General features: G+C 40.0%; 1 protein-coding gene across 1 annotated transcript in view; it reads left to right on the forward strand.

Annotated features, from left to right (window-relative positions):
- Positions 1 to 19,643, forward strand: part of LOC149137137 (winged helix repair factor 1-like) — a 35,476-nt gene that overhangs the window by 2,454 nt on the left and 13,379 nt on the right. The window contains exons 3-5 of the mRNA XM_089338605.1: positions 232 to 328; positions 12,720 to 12,876; positions 18,749 to 18,837. Of these exons, the coding sequence (XP_089194731.1) occupies positions 232 to 328; positions 12,720 to 12,876; positions 18,749 to 18,837 (343 nt within the window). The remainder of the gene's footprint in view (positions 1 to 231; positions 329 to 12,719; positions 12,877 to 18,748; positions 18,838 to 19,643) is intronic.

Raw genomic sequence — 19,643 nt, forward strand, 5'->3', positions numbered from 1 at the left:
TCAACTAAATAGAGCTGAGGTATGTTAGCCAAAATACAGAGTAATGTTTTGGTCACACAGCACAGAATCAGTAAAACTGGTGACTGGTTGGTGTTTTCTTCAGTAAATCTGCCCCAACCAACAGTAGTAGGAGGGGGTACTCAACAAACATTATATTAAATGCAGTCACACAGAAAACTGAATAAGTGTATGTTTTTTTTTATTTATTGCTTTTTTAATTTTTTTCTATAGACAAATTCCTGAATACAGTTGTGCGAAACTGGACTGATGTCAGTGTCAATAAAGAAGTTATGATTGACAAATTCCATTTCAAGGATGAAGAAATTACGTAAGTGACAGCTGCAGTTTCCACCTTCAAACAAATGGGTTATTGTTGGTGTTGTTGCTTTGCATATATTTATTGATTTTTAAAACAAGGTAGTTACCTTTAATACTCCTCGTATCTGTACTCAACTGTCTCTACTGTACTCTATCACACTGGACATTTATTAACCTTATTGTTATTATTTGTTGTCATTTCTTCAGAATAATCACATGAAGTCCATTAACATGCATTGTCTAAGTCAGACCTATCAGATGATTTACTGTTGTTATTTTGTGAGGGTACTGCAGGATATGGGATGTTCTCTATTTAACATAGCAGTGTATGTCGTCTATGAGGTGTTTGTGATTGTTTTTACTATTATTTAACTACAAAACAGCCCTGATCAGTCAGGTTTCTGATCATTGCAGTTGCCACCATCTAGTCTTTTATCTTCATGCACAGAACTCTGAACTACATTATTCCATGTGTCATCTGAAACACCAGAAGCTAGACATTATTCATGAGATCTGAGTTGTCTCTGACAACCAAACAAAATTTATACTTTGAAATTGTGAAACATTGGTCAGAAATGATGGTGTAAATATCACTTCCAGTATCTTGATGGCCTTGTAGTACACATATCTGCAAATAAACGTAGATACACCTCACTACTATTCTCACTACTCTGACTTAATGCACCTCACTATTACAAGCAGAATTTCATTAACTTGCTGTCATGAGAACAAATCTATTGGTGGGCATGGAAAAGACAACAGTGTAATCAATACTGTGTATATATTTCCTTAAATTACTGCATGAAGATTATCTTTAGGAATGTCCCAATATATTCAGAGAATAAAAGCCCTAATAGAGATGACTATTCACTTTATTCTGGCACCCTGCCTTTTGAGTTCAAATACTTTAAATTGAACTTATTCTTTTCCTCACTTTGGTAAAAGTGAGCAGCAGGTCTAGTGTGATGGATTAGATAATACAGCATCAGCTGTGATGATTTGTTAATGATTTGATACATGTTAACTCACCTAGTTTTCTTTATTTTGATGATATTGCAAGCTTTGGCTAATGATTCAGTCAGTTCACTGACTTAAATCTAAAATATACTGAACAAGTATAATGTCTACAATTTTATTTATTGCATTTTGAGTTGTGTTTGAATTTCTTGTTTCCTTCCCCTTGGATATAGGAATTTTCCTGTATGCATAGGTACATACATACAGAGATACTAACAAACAAACAAACACACACACATACATATCGTGGGTCTATGGCTTTGACCCCCAAAAACAGTGCTTGAAAGGAACAAGATTTCAAGACTTTAAACCAATCCAAGAAAATGCAATATCTCTAGGAATTCTTCCATCAATGCTGCCGATACTAGATAATGTGTGTGCCTTCAGAAGGGAACTACTTCAAAGGTGGTTAAAAGCTAAACTGATGTGTTGTAATTTTCTTTTTATAGTATTAGTCCTGATACTTTTTGATCAAACTTCTTTTATTTATATATATATATATATATATATATATATATATATATATATATATATATATATCATCATCATCATCATCATCATCATCATCATCATCGTTTAACGTCCGCTTTCCATGCTAGCATGGGTTGGACGATTTGACTGAGGACTGGTGCAACCGGATGGCTACACCAGGCTCCAATCTAATTTGGCAGTTTCTACAGCTGGATGCCCTTCCTAACGCCAACCACTCAGAGAGTGTAGTGGGTGCTTTTACGTGTCACCCGCACGAAAATGGCCACGCTCGAGATACTTACACTCTGACGGGTATGCACATTTACATTACACATCCAGCGGAGCATATTGGCTTCATTCCTTGCGAGCTTACGCATGTCCTCAGCAGTCACAGCCCATGTTTCACTGCCATGTAGAATGGTTGTTCGTACACATGCGTCATACAGTCTGCCTTTTACCCTGAGTGAGAGTCCCTTTGTCGCCAGCAGAGGTAAGAGCTCTCTAAACTTGGCCCAGGCTATTCTTATTCTAGCAGTTACACTTTCAGCGCACCCACCCCCACTACTAACTTGGTCACCCAGATAGCGGAAGCTATCAACTACCTCTAGTTTTTCTCCCTGGAATGAGATAGAAGTTGTTTCCTGTTTGTTTACAGTGTTTATTGCACCTGAACATCTGCCACATACAAAAACTAACTTTGTAGTTAATCTGCCTTTGATATTGCTGCACCTCTTATGTGTCCATAGCTTGCACCGGGTACATCTTATAGAGTTATATATATATATATTTGAAGAAAAGCAACAAAAATTCTTCAGGTTATAGCAGTACGTACATTTCGTACAAACTTCATTTATTTATGTAGTGAGAACACCACATAAGATGTGCAATGAAAATGTACTCCTCAGTTGCATAATGGAAGTTCATTTTAGAAAGTCATTTTGTAGATGTGTGCAAAAATAAGAGTAGGAAAATACCATCTTGACTGGGCTGTTAATCATTGCACGTCTTATGTGGTGTTCTCACTACAAAAATAAATGAAGTTTGTACTAAATGTACATACTGCTATAACCTAATGAATTTTTGTTGCTTTTCTTCAAATTTTATTCACCAAATCTCTTGATTTTGTTTTTGGTTTTTACCCTACCAAATTCTGGTGCCTCAAACATTTTAAGTACCACATTTAATATTTTGATTAAATCTATATTATATATATATATATATATATATAAGGGCTGCTATGATTATATTTATTCCATTAAGACACAACATTAAAGAATAATGGTTATTATAGTAACCATATTTTTGTGACCAAATTCTCATGGAGGAATATGCAATATGAAAATTATCTGTACTCAGTAAACTGGATCCTCTTAAAACTATTTATATCTATTTTTGTTCATTGCACAATCTATTGATATATTGTTCCAACAAACTTCTCAATGACTCATGCATAGTTGAAATATATCTACTCTTTGATATGTTAGTTTGGAAGATCATCATCATTTAATGTCTGTTGTCCATGCTGGCATGGGTTGCACAGTTTGACCTAGGCTGGTAAGCTGAGGGGCTGTACCAGACTCCAATCTGATTTGGCATGGTTTCTTTGGCTGGATGTCCGTCCTAACGCCAACCTCTCTGAGAATGTAATGGGTGCTTTTACGAGCCACTGGCATGGGAGCCAGTTGCACAACACCAGTATCTGCCACCACTACAATTTTACTTAGCTTGATGGGTCTTCTTCTCAAGCACAGCATATTGCCAAAGGTTTCGGTCATTTGTCATTGCTTCCATGAGGTCCAATACTCAGAAGGTGCTTTTTACTTGCCACCAGCACAGGTGCCAGTTACATGACACTGGCATCAGCCACATTGCCTCCATGAGGCCCAACACTTGAAGGTGTTTTTTAAGTGCCACCAGCATGAGTACTAGTTGCTCAGGACCAGCATTGGCCATGACTATGATTTCACTTAGTTTGACAGGTCTTCTCAAGCACAGCTTATCACTAGTCATTGCATCTGTGAGGCCTAACATTCAAAGATCATGCTTCACCAACTCATCCCATGTCTTCCTTGGTCTACCTGTTCCACAGGTTCCCTCCACAGTTAGAGATCAGCACTTTTTTACATGGCTGTCCTCTGAATTTTTGATTAATATTACCAGAGAATAAAACTGAAGATTGAATAGGGTGTAATGTTTGTTAAATATTGTTATAGTAATATATAAACTTTCAGTTTTGCTTATATCATTAAGTTCATCATCATGTATCTGAATTATAATAATTTGTATCAGATATTAATGTATTTCACTATTAGCTAATACCTGTGTTTTTCTATACCTTGTATAAACTATCTAACATATCGATATTTGTAGATTTATGTTAAACTTTTATTTCATTAAGCATTATTTTTTTTCAATTATTATTTTGGTTACAAATATGATTCAAATCAGGAGTATGTATTTCTTTTAATACATTAAATATTTACTTATGAAACACTCATTTTCTTTCAGAAACATTTTCTATTCTTTCAATGTAGCTAAAAACCTGATGAATTTTATTTAGTTAGTACCACTATGAAAGGTTACTAAATGTGGAAAATGAACGGGAGAAGGAAAGTCTTTCAAATATCAAACCAGCCATCAGAGTTGATAGCAGCATAATAGATAAGGCAATTAAGGATATGAAGTCAGAGAAAGTCCCCTCAGGCATCAGGAATCACTGCTGAGATGATTAAAATATCTAGTGGTGTAGGATACAGCCTAATCACCTGTATAGTTAATCAAGTTATTCAGGAAGGCACTATCTCCAATGACTGGTGTAATAGTATTATAGTTAGCTGCTACAAGGGTAAAGGAGATGCCTTAGATAGAAACAACTACAGAGGTATCAAACTGTTAGACCAGGTCATGAAAGTTACTGAGAGGGTTATAGCTTGATTGATTAGAAATAGAATTAAACTAGATGAGATGTAGTTTGGTTTTGTTCCTGGGGAGAGTACCACAGATGCCATCTTCCTAGTGAGACAGCTGTAGGAAAAGTATTTGACCAAAAGTAAGCCATTGTACTTAACTTTCATTGACCTGGAGAAAGCTTTCAACAGAATCCCCTGCTCTGTTATCTATTGGTCTCTAAGGAAGTTAGGAGTAGAGGAGTGGCTTGTTAGACTTTTAGGAGAGTGAGTTATATATCTTTAGATATACACCTAACTTTCCTGTGTTAAATTGGAAGAGAACTGAACGCAGAAACTCCAAACTGATCAACAACAACAAATATTTATTGTATGGTGGAAAATAAAACAGCTTCTAATTGTCCGGTTTTAGAGTAGCCTGAAATGTAGATGTATGGTTCTTCGAGCTGGTGTCATTATAGAGACAACTTGGTTCAACCACACTCAAATGGGAGAGCTTGCTTAGACGTCTTGCTTGGTCACTGTCAGGCTTGGTAAGAGACAGTCTAATAGCGGGAACGCTTCGATGTTGAAACCCACGCATGCGTGGTTAAGGATTCAGCAATGGCGCCTATGCTTTTTGGCGCCAATATGACGTCACTACAATGGCTCCCCCTTGAGTGTGAAACATGAAATTAAAAAATTTTGGAGGGACGTCTGAGGTGAGATGGCCATCGAAACCACGCAGAAAATGCGGCACAAATATATATATATCAAACACTCGGTTTTATCTTCACTGTATGAGTGGGATTTATCCACTCACGCACAACAGTGATAGTGGTGTGTGCGGCATTTGAAACACGAGCATGTTGTCCACGGGAGTTGAAGGTTTCTCAAGGTACGCTTTTTTCAGACGGTCGACAGACACAATTTCTGTACGACCATTAGTGTCGACCTTGAAAAACTTTGGAGTGCGAGAAAGCACATGATAGGGTCCTTTGTAAGGAGAAACAAGGGGTCCTTTGACAGAATCATCCCTAATAAACACATGAGACCAAGACTCAATGTCTGCTGGCACTCTAAAGGGAGGTGACTGTTGTCTGGGGCCCATAGATGGAAGATTGGAGAAATACTCTCGCAACCGAGTAACATAGGACTCTGGGTGTGCGTATACGATGCACCCCCAGGATTCGTGATAGGTCACGAAAAAGCGCGGCCTCAAATTGCCGGCCACGATCTGTGGTCAAACTGACCGGTACTCCGAACCTCGACACCCACCCAGAAACGAAAGCCTGGGCAACAGTCTCAGAAGTAATATCTGCTATAGGAATGGCTTCTGGCCAACGTGAGAAACGGTCAACACAAGTTAACAGGTATGAGAACCCGCGACACACTGGTAACGGTCCAACCAAATCAAGATGGACGTGACGGAAACGGGCTTCAGGAGAAGGAAATTGTCCAAGAGGGGCACGAACATGCCTATGGACCTTCACACTCTGGCACTTCATGCAGGAGCATGCCCAAGTGGCAATTGATCGCTGCATATTGGGCCAGAAAAACCGAGCAGTGATAAGCTTTACTGTTGCTGAGATGCCCGGATGTGACAAAGAATGAAGGGCATCAAACACAGAACGTTGATGGTTCGTAGGTATTAAAGGCCTAGGAGAACCTGTGGATGTGTCACATAATATAGAGCCCTCGGATGAAGGGAGTGGAAGATAAGCAAATTTACAGTTGCTGAATTTTGACGAAGTCAAATCTAAACTTGACAAAGAAGGTTGCTCCTGCGAAATTGCCAGCAAATCAATTTCCGCGGGAGTGGAAATAAAATGCACAGGAAGTCGAGAAAGAGCATCAGCTGGAATGTTCTCTTTCCCTGGCACATGACGAATGTCACCTGTAAATTGTGAGATAAAATCCAGGTGACGAAAAGCACGAGGAGAGAGCTTGTCCGTTTTAGAGGACAGAGCAAAAGTGAGTGGCTTGTGATCAGTATAAATCACAAACTCTCGTCCCTCGAGTTGGTGTTGAAAATGCCGAATCGACAGATAGATCGCCAATAGCTCACGATCAGAAGTACTATACCTGCGTTCGGCAGGCTGTAATTTACAAGAAAAGAAAGCCAAAGGTTTTGTTTGATTGTCTACAGTGTGCTGCAAAACAGCACCGACCGCAGAAGCGGAAGCATCCACAGATAAAGAAAGCGGAGCATCAGGAGCGGGATGTGCAAGAACAGGAACGAAGGTTAACTCCTGTTTCACAGACTCAAAAGCAGATAACGCCTCATCAGTAAGAGTGAGTCCAGCATCCTTCTTAGAATGGCCTTGCAGTAGCCTCGTTAAAGGAAGTAGTTTGTATGCACACCGGTCAATGAATCTCCTGTAAAAATTGACCATGCCTAAAAAATGGCGCAACTGTCGCAGAGAGGTTGGAGGTGCGATGCGTTGAATTGCATCGACTTTAGCAGGAAGAGGTTTGATCCCATTAGAATCAACCAAATGTCCCAGAAAATTCAGGGATGACTGCCCAAAAAGACACTTGTCGGGATTAATCTTCACATTATAAGCGCGAAGACGCTGAAAAAGTTGCGACAAATGGTGGAGATGATTCTCTTCCGTATCACTAGCGATGAGTATATCATCGACAAAATCAAGTCCACGAACGACCTCATCCATAAACCTCTGAAAAGTGCTAGTAGCATTACGCAAACCAAAACTCATAAATAGAAATTCAAAACAACCGAAAGGTGTAGTGATGGCTGTTTTAGGGATATCCTCTGGATTTACTGGTATCTGATGATAGGCCCATACCAGATCAATCTTAGAGAAAATGGTGCATCCATGCAGGTTCACCGAGAAATCCTGCAAATTCCTGATGGGATAGCGATCAGCTATCGTCACAGCATTTAGTCTCCGATAGTCCCCCACCGGGCGAAAATCCGAATCCCCTTTACGGGCCAAATGTAGAGGAGATGCCCATGGGCTGGTGGAGGGGCGAATGAGGCCGAGTTGAAGCATGTGCTCAAACTCGGCCTTGGCCGTCTTAAGACGTGGTCGAGAAAAAACCGGAGGACCAGTCGTCATGATATAATGGAGGGTGGAATGTGCAGGTTTAACCGGCTTGAAAGTAATATCCACCAACTCCGGAAAAGACGCTAAAAGAGAATGAAAAGCGTCCCCAGCAGTGGCAATAAAAAATGCTGGGCTAAGAGGAGAATTGGTAGAGCTCCTTGCCGGCGTGGAAAGGGATGTCGAGTCATCGACAAGCCTTCGACGTCGGACATCTACCAATAATTGAAAATGATTTTAAAAATCCGCACCCAAAATGGGATGTGGAATGTCAGCTATGACAAAAACCCATTGAAAGTCTCTGCGAAGACCAATGTCTAAACGTAGAGAAAGCTGACCAAAAGTAGGAATCGGAGATGAATCAACAGCGTGCAAAACGATTTCAGAACGGTGAGGTTTGTCGACTGTTAGACGAAGCGGCCAAATACTACAACAGGAACCAGTGTCAACCATGAAGAATTTCTTCGACACTTGGTCCTGGACGTATATTGCACGATTAAAAACAGGTTGGGTGGAGGAAAATGACGTGCGCACTTTCTCCTTTACTCGTTTCCCAACGCCTTGAACGAACAAGGCTGAATACATTTTGTCGCCTTGTTCGAAAAGTTTGCATGGTACCAACACAGACCTTGCTTCTTCCAGGTAGCTCCCCGATCTCGAGAAAATTTTCGAGACCGGGAAACGCTACGAGATTGGGAACCACCACGAGATCTCGAGAAACAGAGGGTATTTACGGTGCGAGTGAGCTCCTGAATGCTACGTAGCAAATCCTCATTGGTCACTGAAGAGGACTGCTTTGCAGGATCTACGGAAACTGTACGTGGTGTGTCCGTGGAGGACTCAGAGCAATTTGAAACAAGTCGAGAAGGGTTCACTGAAAATTCCATGACCCTATCGGCCATGGTGACCACTTGATCTAGTGAGTTCGAGTCCGAAACCGTTGCCAATATTGTCTGGACTTGCGACGGTAACCGTTTAAAGAATATCTTTCTAAGAAGTGGCCCGTCTGTTGATTCACCGCTGAGACCGCGTAGATGAGTTAAAAACTTTGTTGGAGTTCTATCGCCTAGTTGTTCATCCGCCATCAGCTCATGAAACTTGCTGGTGGCAGTTCTGGCAGTCCTTCGCAATATCTCAGTCTTGACCTCATCGTAGGTCGCGTCATCTTTCGGAGTCATGATAAAATCCTTCGACACTTTTAGAAGCGACAAAGGCAAATTGCATAGCATTAAAGATAGCCTCCAAGTGGGCGAGACATCATGTGCCCGAAAAAAATTCTCTAACTGACCAAAAAATACGTCAGTCTCTCCGGCGAATGAAGGCAGGCTTGGCAACGCACACATATCGGTAAATGATTCCGTCAAAGGTAAAATAGGAAGAAACAATAACGAAAAACGTGTAAAATATGCAAAAGGCCAAAAAAAATTTCACCACAAATGGAAAAGGAAAACACACTATTTTTTTTCTGTACCTTTCTGTTTTCCTCCGTAATGTATGTGCACAATAAGAACCAAAATGGAAAAAAAAAAGAAATATTCGCTAAAAAAAAAAACAATGTGGTTGCCTTCTGTATTTTTTTTTTTGTATTGTTTTCCTTTTTTTTTTTTTGTAGTGTGTTTAGTTGTGAGCTTGTACTGTCTGCGGGAAAAAAAAAAATTTTTTCTTTTTTTTTTTTTGAAAACCCACCTTGACGTGCTGAAAGAAAATGGAAAATAATAGTCAGAAAGAAAGAAGAAAAAAAACGTCTGTATCAGCTTGGCACAATGTGAGTTTGTATAGTCGGAAATGCTATAGAGTCAATATCTCACTGTGAAATTGTTCAAAAAGTCCGGAAACTCGTGTTGCGGCCGGAAACTCGTGTTGCGGCCGGAAACTCGTGTTGCTCATACCAATGATGATGCTGATCAGTCCAGATCGTCGTGGCTGCAGTCGTTCCTTAGTCGGGGTCACCACTTTAGGAGAGTGGGTTATATATCTTTAGATATACACCTAACTTTCTTATGTTAAATTGGAAGAGAACTGAACGCAGAAACTCCAAACTGATCAACAACAACAAATATTTATTGTACGGGGGAAAATAAAACAGCTTCTAATTGTCTGGTTTTAGAGTAGCCTGAAATGTAGATGTACGGTTCTTCGAGCTGGTGTCATTATAGAGACAACTTGGTTCAACCACACTCAAATGGGAGAGCTTGCTTAGACGTCTTGCTTGGTCGCTGTCAGGCTTGGTAAGAGACAGTCTAATAGCGGGAACGCTTCGATGTTGAAACCCACGCATGCGTGGTTAAGGATTCAGCAATGGCGCCTATGCTTTTTGGCACCAATATGACGTCACTACAGACTTATACAAGCCATGTACAGTGATGCTGTCAGTAAGGTGGGAGTCAATCGTGAATACAGTGACAAATTTAGCATACAAGTAGGGGTTCACCAAGGTTCAGTTCTCAGCCCACTCTTATTCATTATAGTCCTCCAAACCATAACAGGAATTCAAAAGTGGATGCTCATGAGAACTACTTTATGCTGATGACCTTGCTCATATTGAGGAATCTGTAGCAGAATTGGAGAAGAAATTCCAGGCATGGAAGCAAAACCTGGAATCAAAGGACCTTAAAGTTAACTTCACAAAGACCAAAGTTGTTAGCAAGACACGTCATGTAAATAGCCCTGCTCAATATGTAGGAAAGGTGTTGGAAGTAATTCTATTCGCTGCACTCAGTGTAAGCTATGGACACGTAAGAAGTGCAGTGGAATCACAGGTAGAATAACAGATAAAGTCGTTGTCATATGTGGTAGAGGTACAGGAACAATAAGCAGTAAGAGCACACAGGACTTAGATTCTCTTAAATGCCCAGGAGGCTCTCTTGTGGTTGTAGATAGTCTCTGTTACCTAGGTGACCAAATTAGCAGTGGTGGAGGATACTTTGAAAGTATTGTTTCTAGAATAAGAATAGGATGGAGGAAGTTCAGAGAGCTATTACCTTTGTTGACAACACAAGGACTCTCTCTCAGAGTGGAAGGTAAACTGTATGATGCTTGTGTGTGAACAGCTATACTTCATAGTAGTGAGACATGGGCCGTGAATGCGGAAGACATGTGTAGACTGGAGAAAAATGAAGGCAATATGCTCCACTGGATGTGCAACATCAGTGTGCATGTACGACAAAGTGCAAACCTATTGAGAGAAAAGTTGAACATAAGAGGAATCAAATGCAGCATGCAAGAGAGAAGACTACATTGGTTTGGACATGTGATGCGTATGAATGAAGACAGCTGTATAAAGAAGTGCCGATCACTGAAAGTGGAAGGTACCTTCAGAAAAGGGAAACCCAGGAAGACATGGGATGAAGTGGTAAGGACCGATCTCAGGATGCTGGGCCACATGGAGGAAATGACAATGGACCAAGATGTCTAGCTATATAAAGTTCTTGAGTAGACCTGCCCACATCAGCAAAACTAAGTTCTAGAAGTGCTGTGTGTTCCACCCACATGTAACAAGAAAACTTTTCATACACCCTACCACAACAAACCAAACTATAGCTCTTCTCTTCCTCATATCTTCTCTTTCATGCACTATGCTTATCTCTCACACCCCAATCCTGTCCTAATGGCCCTGTTCATTGTATCATTACTATCCAGTAACCCCCGCCCTATATACCCAGGTTTTCACCATTCGCTACATTCCCCTCGCCCCACTCTCTACTCACGTTTCTTATGCCACTTATATTATAACTTCTGTATCTCAAGAGTATGCCACCATTTCTCTCTCTCTTCTTTTACTCAACCATCCTGTTTTCTGATTCCTGTCCCTTGTGAGTACACCTGACATTTTGCCACCATCTCTCTCCTGCTCTTTCTTGCACTCCTGCTGTCTCTCTCTCCTTCTCCTGCTCTTCCCTCAGATTGGTTAATGATGTATCACCTTTACAGCAGCACACCTGTTTCTGGCTCACTATAATCTTTCATCGTCTGACACAAGATTCTCTCCTCCAATGTCCCTTCCCCTCTCAAAGGATCTTTGTCTTGCAAGTTACTTGGTGGCTCTGCCAGTGCTGGTGTCATTTAAAAAGCATTCAGTCCATGCTGTAAAGTGGTTGGCATTTGGAAGGGCATCCAGCTGTAAAAATCATGCCAAACTGACCTTGTCTGTGCTTGTACCACATAAAAAGCATTCAGTCCACTTTGCTGGGTGGTTAGTGTTAGGAAAGGCATGCAGCCATAAAAACCCTGCCAAAACAGACACAGAAGTATGGTGCAGGTTCCTGCCTGGCCAGCTTCTGTCAAACCATCCAACCCATGCCAGCATGGAAGGTGACGTTAAACAATGATTTCAGTTCATTACCATCATCAGCATTAACCTAAGGAAATTTTGTGACAAAAGAAAATAGAAAATTTGAATTTAGAATATAACTAAATTTAATAGCTAATTGTTTGAAAATACATTTAATTATAAATGGTTTGATCAAGTATGTACAATATCTTACAAATATGTCAAAACATCCAGTTTTCTGTTGTGAGGATCACACTTTGAAGTTTATTTGTTTAATCTAACATATGAAAAATGAATTCAAATTCATTGCATTAAATGTATGTGCATTTTTACTTTAGTCTCGTACATACGTACACTCAAATGTCCAGTAATAAACATGATAATTTTAAAAATCTACCTAATTGAGATAGACTGCTTACTTTCAATCCAATGGAGGCTACAAACTTGATTATTACTTACCTGTTTATGAGAAATAGCTTAACACCTCTCACATTTGAAATGTTTCTCATACTCCTACCTCACTGACAAAAAATAAAAATTAAAATTCCCAGTAGGACTGTTATTAACAAAAGAAATGAACTAGGTTTTTTTGTGATAAGTCTACCAAAAATTCAACTGACAGTAATATAACCAAAGGAAGTTACCAGCCATAAACTGTAAATTGTAATGTTGGTCCATCTCTACTTTCAGGCATCTAGTAAAGGCATCTGTATTAACTGTGCGAGATTCAGGTACCTGGTGGCTTTCTATCCCTAATGCTGGTATTTTTATGAAAAATTTAATTCGAGGCCGGAAAGCTGCCATTACAATTATTAAGAAAACAAAATACAAAGAAATTTTCAAAGATGTAAGTAATTATATACCTTTTAAACATTTTCATTGGGATTGAAAATCATATGGTGCTGAAGGAAGTGGAGGGTAGAATTAATAGTCTTAGACAAATACCTTATGGTATTTAATTAAAATCTTTATGTCCTTGGTCCAAATCTTGCTGAGGATTGACTTTGCTTTCATCTTTCTTTAGTTGATAAAATACTTACCAGTCATGTACTTGCATTAGTTTAATCAGCTATATCTCTACCCAACTCCAATTTCTGGCTTATGGAAGCATGTTGATGCATGTTGCAGTCAAGAAGTAAGGTGGAGGGGAACTTCATCCAGTTTACTCATGGGTAAGATACATCCTCATCGTTTAACATCCGCTTTCCATGCTAGCATGGGTTGGACGATTTGACTGAAGACTGGTGAACCAGATGGCTGCACCAGGCTCCAATCTGATCTGGCAAAGTTTCTACAGTTGGATGCCCTTCCTAACGCCAACCACTCCGAGAGTGTAGTGGGTCCTTTTACGTGCCACCGGCATGAAGGCCAGTCAGGCGGTACTGGCAACGGCCATGCTCAAAATGGTGTATTTTACGTGCCACCTGCACAGGAGCCAGTCCAGCAGCACTGGCAATGATCTCACTCGAATGTCTTTACACGTACCACCGGCACAAGTGCCAGGAAGGCGATGCTGGGCACAGGTGCCATCACGATTTCGCTTTTGCTTGCCTCAACAGGTCTTCGCAAGCCAAGTTTTGTGTCCAATGAAAGAGACGACGTTGGCTTGGGTGCCAGTCGTCAAATTTATTTCGATTTCACTTGCCTCAACAGGTCTTCACAAGCAGAGTTTAGTGTCCATGGAGGAAGGTACGCATAAGTGGGCTGGCTACACCCCTGGCAGAGGCCTTGAAATTAGGTCTCACTTGGCTTGCCGGGTCTTCTCACGCACAGCATATTTCCAAAGGTCTCGGTCAGAAGTCTGGTATAAAATCTTCTGGGATGGTAACAGTGATAGAGTAGGTGGTGTAGGCATTCTTCTCACAGAGAAATGGGTTGACAAGGTAATTTTTACTTTAGTCAGAGTGTGCAACAGAGTACTTAAATTTGGCCTTGTTTTTCAGAGTAGTACAGCAACAATTATCTCTGCCTATTCCCTACCAGGCAGGTCTGCTGAATGAACAAAAGGACTGCTTTTATGATATTCTTCTGCAGGCTGTCTCAAAGACAAATGACAATCACCTCATCTTTGAAGCTGGTGATTTCAATGGATGTGTTGGGCAGTAGCCAGTTATCTTCCATGGTGTACATGGGAGCCAGAGCCATGGAATTGATTCCCAAAATGAAGAGGGAGAAAAAGTACTGGAGTTCTGTGGTACAAATAGCCTAATGATCTACAATACCAACTTCAGGAATCCCACCATTAATTGATAACCTACCAACCGGACGGCCACACTAGTCAGATTGATTACATTCTCAACAGACAGTAAGATACATGGTTGCTCGTAAATGCAAAGACCTTCCCTGGTGAAGAAAGTAACCCCCAGCATAGACTAGTCATTAGTGACTTTAGACTTTAGGTTAGGCTAGAAAGATGCTAAGAAGCAGACCAATCTGGAAAAGAAGGATTGGAAATCTTAAGGATATTTTGTATGGTCTGAGATTTAGGAACACCCTAAGTGAGAAATTTAATGAAAAGGAGGAGGAACTACAGACTTGTAATATAGATGGCAACTGAGAATTCCTGCAGGACAGCTTGCTGAGTGCAACAGACCAAATCTGCTGTTAGTGCACAAAGTCCAACTAGATCTAGGGTGATGTGGTGGTGGAACAATGCCGTAGACAAGGCCATTAGAGCAAAGAAACAGGCATGGAAGGACTGGAAGAGTGGTGGTAGCAGAGAACTATATCAGGTAGCTCAGAGGGAGGCTAGAAGACAGGTATACTTAGCCAGGGGAGAAGCAGAAAAAAGGAAGTTTGCCAATGTTCTGCATTGTGAGTACCAGGGGCTTGAAGAGTTTTCAGATTGCAAGACAATGTGTTTGTATGGATGATGGTTCACTTGTAGGTAGTGATTCTGCTAAGAAGGAGGTTTGGAAGTGCTGCTATGAAAGGCTGCTAAATGTAGGGAATGCATGGGAGAAGGAGAACTTGCCTAATGTGGACCCAACTGAGGGGCTGACTATTTGAATCGACAGTAGCTTAGTAGATAAAGTAATTAAGGAGATGAAGACAGAGAAAACCTCTGACCCATCAGGGATCACAACTGAGATGCTTAAAATCTCTGGTGGAGTGGGAGATGATCTGGTCACCCATATAGTTAATCAGGTTGTCCACAAGGGAGTCATACTCAATGACTGATGTACCAGCATTATAGACAACTGCTACAAAGGCATCAGATTGCTGAACCAGGTGATGAAAGTTGCAGAAAGGGTCATAATTCAATTAATTAGGAAGAGAGTTAGCATAGATAAGAATCAGTTTGGATTTGTGCTAGAGAAAAGCACCACCGATACTATCTTCCTGGTGAAGCAACTGCAGGAGAAATATTTGGCCAAAAATGTACCTCTATTTCTGGCTTTTGTTGACATGGAGAAACTTTTGACAGGATTCCCTACTTCCTTATTTGGTAGGTAATGCAGAAGCTAGGGATAGATGAGTGGCTGGTGAGACCTGTACAAGCCATGTACAGGGATGCTGTTAGTAAAGTGAGAGTTGCCAATGAGTATAGCAAGGAGTTTAGTGTACAAGTAGGAGTCCACCAGGGTTCAGTTCTTATCCCTCTCTTATTTATCATGGGCCTTCAAGCTATAACTGAGGAATTTAAAACTGGCTGCCCTTGGGAGCTTCTCTATGCCAATGACCTTGTTCTTATTGCTGAATCACTACCAGAACTAAGGAAAAAATTTCAGGTATAGAAGCAAAGTCTGGGATCACCGTGCCTGTAGTGAAGACTAAAGTATTGTAAAAGTAATGTAGCAAAAGACCAAAGTATGAAAATAGACAAATCACATAACCCTGCTCGATATGTAGAAATGGTGTCAGGAGAAACTCTGTGCTCCCAATACCAACAATGGACATGTAAGAGGTGCAGTGGTATCACTAGATGTCTAACAGAAAAAGTAGCCTTTACATGTGGCAGAAAAATGGACTTCCTCATATGTCAGCGGACACTTTCTGTTACTTGGGTGACCAAGTTAGATGTTAAAAAAAAATAGGCTAGGTAAAGTTCAGAGAGCTACTACTTCTGTTAGTAATGAAGGGCCTCTCTCTCAGAGTGAAAGGCAGATTGCATGATGCTTGTGTACAAACAACTATGCTACATGGCAGTGAGACATGAGCTGTGACTACTGAGGATATGAAAACTTGAAAGAAATTAAGCCAGTATGCTTCACTGGATGAGTAATGTCAGTGTGCATATATTGGGTCATCTCATATATAATGCAGTTTTTTAATACTTTTATTTATCAAATTTAAGATAAACAAACTTCTTTTTTAATCTAAAATATACTATCCTTTATTTTCTACAATGCTCTAAGATCTATCTGGTAGACTTGCAAGGTCCTTTTTCCAAAATTCACTTGTCTGTGACGAAAAATACTCTTCTAGTACTGTTCTGACCTTGTCTACAAAATTCATATTTTTGTTGTCAATGATTTTGAAGACTGCGGAATAAATGATAATCAGATGGGGCAATGTCCGGTGAATATGGTGGGTGGGGCATCATTTCCCATCCAGACTGCTCCAGCATTTGGAATGTCATCCTTGCTGTATGTGGCCAAGCATTATCCTGATGGAAGAACACCTTTCGTATTGAAACTAAAGATGATCATTTTTCTTCTAGCTCTGACTTAAGCCACTCAAGCTTCTTGCAGTAGATCTCCTTTGTTATCATTTGGTTTGGGTTTACAAGTTCAAAGTGGACTAAACATTTCATATCCCACCAAACAGATAATACCATACATGGGTGAAGACCTTTTTTAGCCTGGGGTGCCGGTGTTTCACCTTTCTACCCACTGTTGGCACTTGACATTTTTATAGAGAACCCATTTCTCATCACCAGTCACTATTCTGTCCAAAAAGGGTTCATTCGTGAGATATGACAGCAAAGAAGAGCACACATTCACTTTGCATGTGATTAGACCCGGAAAGTTTGTGAGGAACCCATTGACCCAATTTTCTGACTTTTCTGATGGCATGCAGGTGTCAATGAATGCTCGAATTACCAACTCCAAGCTTCTCTGCTTGTTCCTCAACAGTTACAATGGGATTTTGTTCCATCAGGGTTTGCAGAACATCCTTGTCAAGCTCAGAATTTCTGGAACCACCGTTGACACTGGCTTATGCTTATTGTCCGATCCTCACATACTGCATTAATATTCCTTGCACTTTCCATTGCGTTGTTGCCTTTCTTGAACTCATAAAGCAAAATATGCCAAATATGCTCCTTTGTCCCTTCCATTATAGCTTTGAAAAAATAACTGCTAAAATCGAACTGCACTCTTCAAAACTTGCACTAAGAATAAGTACAAGGTGAAATTACTACCTGCTTTTATAGCAAGTTAATAGAGGTAGTTTATCCTGTCCCCCTTCGACTTGTAGTTCAAAAAATTGAAAAAAACCCCTTTATTTATGGGATGACCCAATACAACAGTGTAAGTGATTTGAGAGAAAACTGGGTATACATAGCATCAGATGTAGTGTGCAAAAGAGAAGATTTCACTGGTATGGCCATATAATGCATATGAATGAAGACAGTTGCATTGAGAGGTGCCAATCGCTAATTGTAGAGGGAACATGTGGAAGATATAAACCCAGGAAGACATAGGATGAAGTAGTGAGAAAGGGTCTTCAGACATTGGGATTCACAGAGGGGATAATAGGGGACCAAGACTCCTAATGGTTTGCTGTGTTTGAAAAGACATATCAAGCATAACTGCCCTTGCATAAAGACTTGTCCCCTGCAACCTTCTCCAGCTGAGCATCCCTAATCTAACAGGCTTGTAGGTGCTGGTGCCACATAAAAAGCACCCATGCCCAGTACACTCTGCCACTTCACTGTTTGGGTTTGGAGAAGACAAACATTCTATCAATATTTGGGTGGAGATGACATTGCAGGCTTAAGCAATTTTCATAACTCTCCTTTCTTATATTCTATATCCACTTTGAGCAAACCAGTATGTGGAGGCTCTTAAGCAAGTCACTTAACTCTACTTCTGTATCTATCAGTATATCCAGATTTCATTTAAATGTTTATTTCCTTTATTTGCTTATGTATCTGTGTGTCTGCACAATTATATTTCTCCCATCATCTGTCTATTTTCATTTTTGTTTCCCCTTTCTCTCCTCACTCTTTCTCTCACTCTCTCTCTCTCTCTCTCTCTCTCTCTCTATATATATATATATATATATATATATATATATATATATATATACAGTTCTATATTTAAGAGATGAGGAATTATTTACATTATTTACATTTGACGGATATTTGTCCTCATCTTGTTTGTTGTCAACACAACGTTTCGGCTGATATACCCTCCAGCCTTCGTCAGGTGTCTTGGGGAAATTTTGAACCTGGGTTCTCATTCCTAATGATGTTACTGTTATTATATTATTATTATTATTATTACTATTATTAATCAGGTTGCTGCCGTGAATCGAACTCGGAACCTTGGGGTTAGTAGCCCGCGCTCTTAACCACTACGCCATATGCCCGTGACACCTGACGAAGGCTGGAGGGTATATCAGCCGAAACGTTGTGTTGACAATAAACAAAATGAGGACAAATATCCATCAAATGTAAATAATGTAAATGATGTATATATATATATAATCAGCTGTGCTTCTTTCCCTCCCAAATAAACATTAAGAATACTTTGTCTTCATTTCCATTACAGGATCTGGAACAACGGAAGTGGCCTCGTCTAGCTAGGTTGGGTATAGTCTACCATATTCATGATATTATTGGTGCTGACTTGGTTGACTGGTAAGTTAAATACTCTTATTTAAAATGGGGCTGGATTTAACAAGGTATTGGATAGGTAAAGTAAACTGATGCTATTAACTAACCCACTTCCTTCAAAATTGCTGGCCTTGTACCTAAATCAGAAATGAATATTGAAAGCAGTCAGTTGGCAGAATCATTAGCACACTGGGCAAAATGCTTAATGGACATTTCATCCATCTTTACATTCTGAGTTCAAATTTCATTGACACTGACTTTGCCTTTCATCTTCTCAGGGTCAATAAAAAAAAAGTACTAGCTAAGCACTTGAATCGAAGTAATGGACTCAATCCCTTCCTTGAAATTGTTGGCCTTGCAAAGCATTTTGTCTGTCTTTACATTCTGAGTTCAAATTTCATTGAGATTAACTTTGGCTTTCATGCTTTCAGGGTCAATGAAATAAGTACCAGTTGAACACTGGAGATGGTGTAATCGATGTAATCCCTCTCCCAAAATTGCTGGCCTTGTGGTAAAATTTGAAGCATTATTATTTTTATTATAGTGGAATGTTGTGAAGATAAATTCCAGATCATCCAATTTTAATTCCTGGTCTTAGCTTTTTCATTTAGTCTAAGAATATTGTTGCTTTTTAGCTCTAGGTTAGTCCAGATCAAGAAGACTGGCTGCTATTTTTAACAACTTGAGCTACAACTTAGAGACTATCGCTTTGACTTATTTCTTTTGTTTTTTGGGGTTTTTGTTTCTCAGTCAGTGTTGTGTACATTGACAAGAGCCACATCACTTCTGTAATAGTTAAATTTGAACTTGACTTTGTGACTCAGTAATCC

This window comes from Octopus bimaculoides, chromosome 2 (genome assembly GCF_046866305.1).
Source record: "Octopus bimaculoides isolate indiv1 chromosome 2, ASM4686630v1, whole genome shotgun sequence".
Taxonomy (NCBI): Eukaryota; Metazoa; Mollusca; class Cephalopoda; order Octopoda; family Octopodidae; genus Octopus; species Octopus bimaculoides.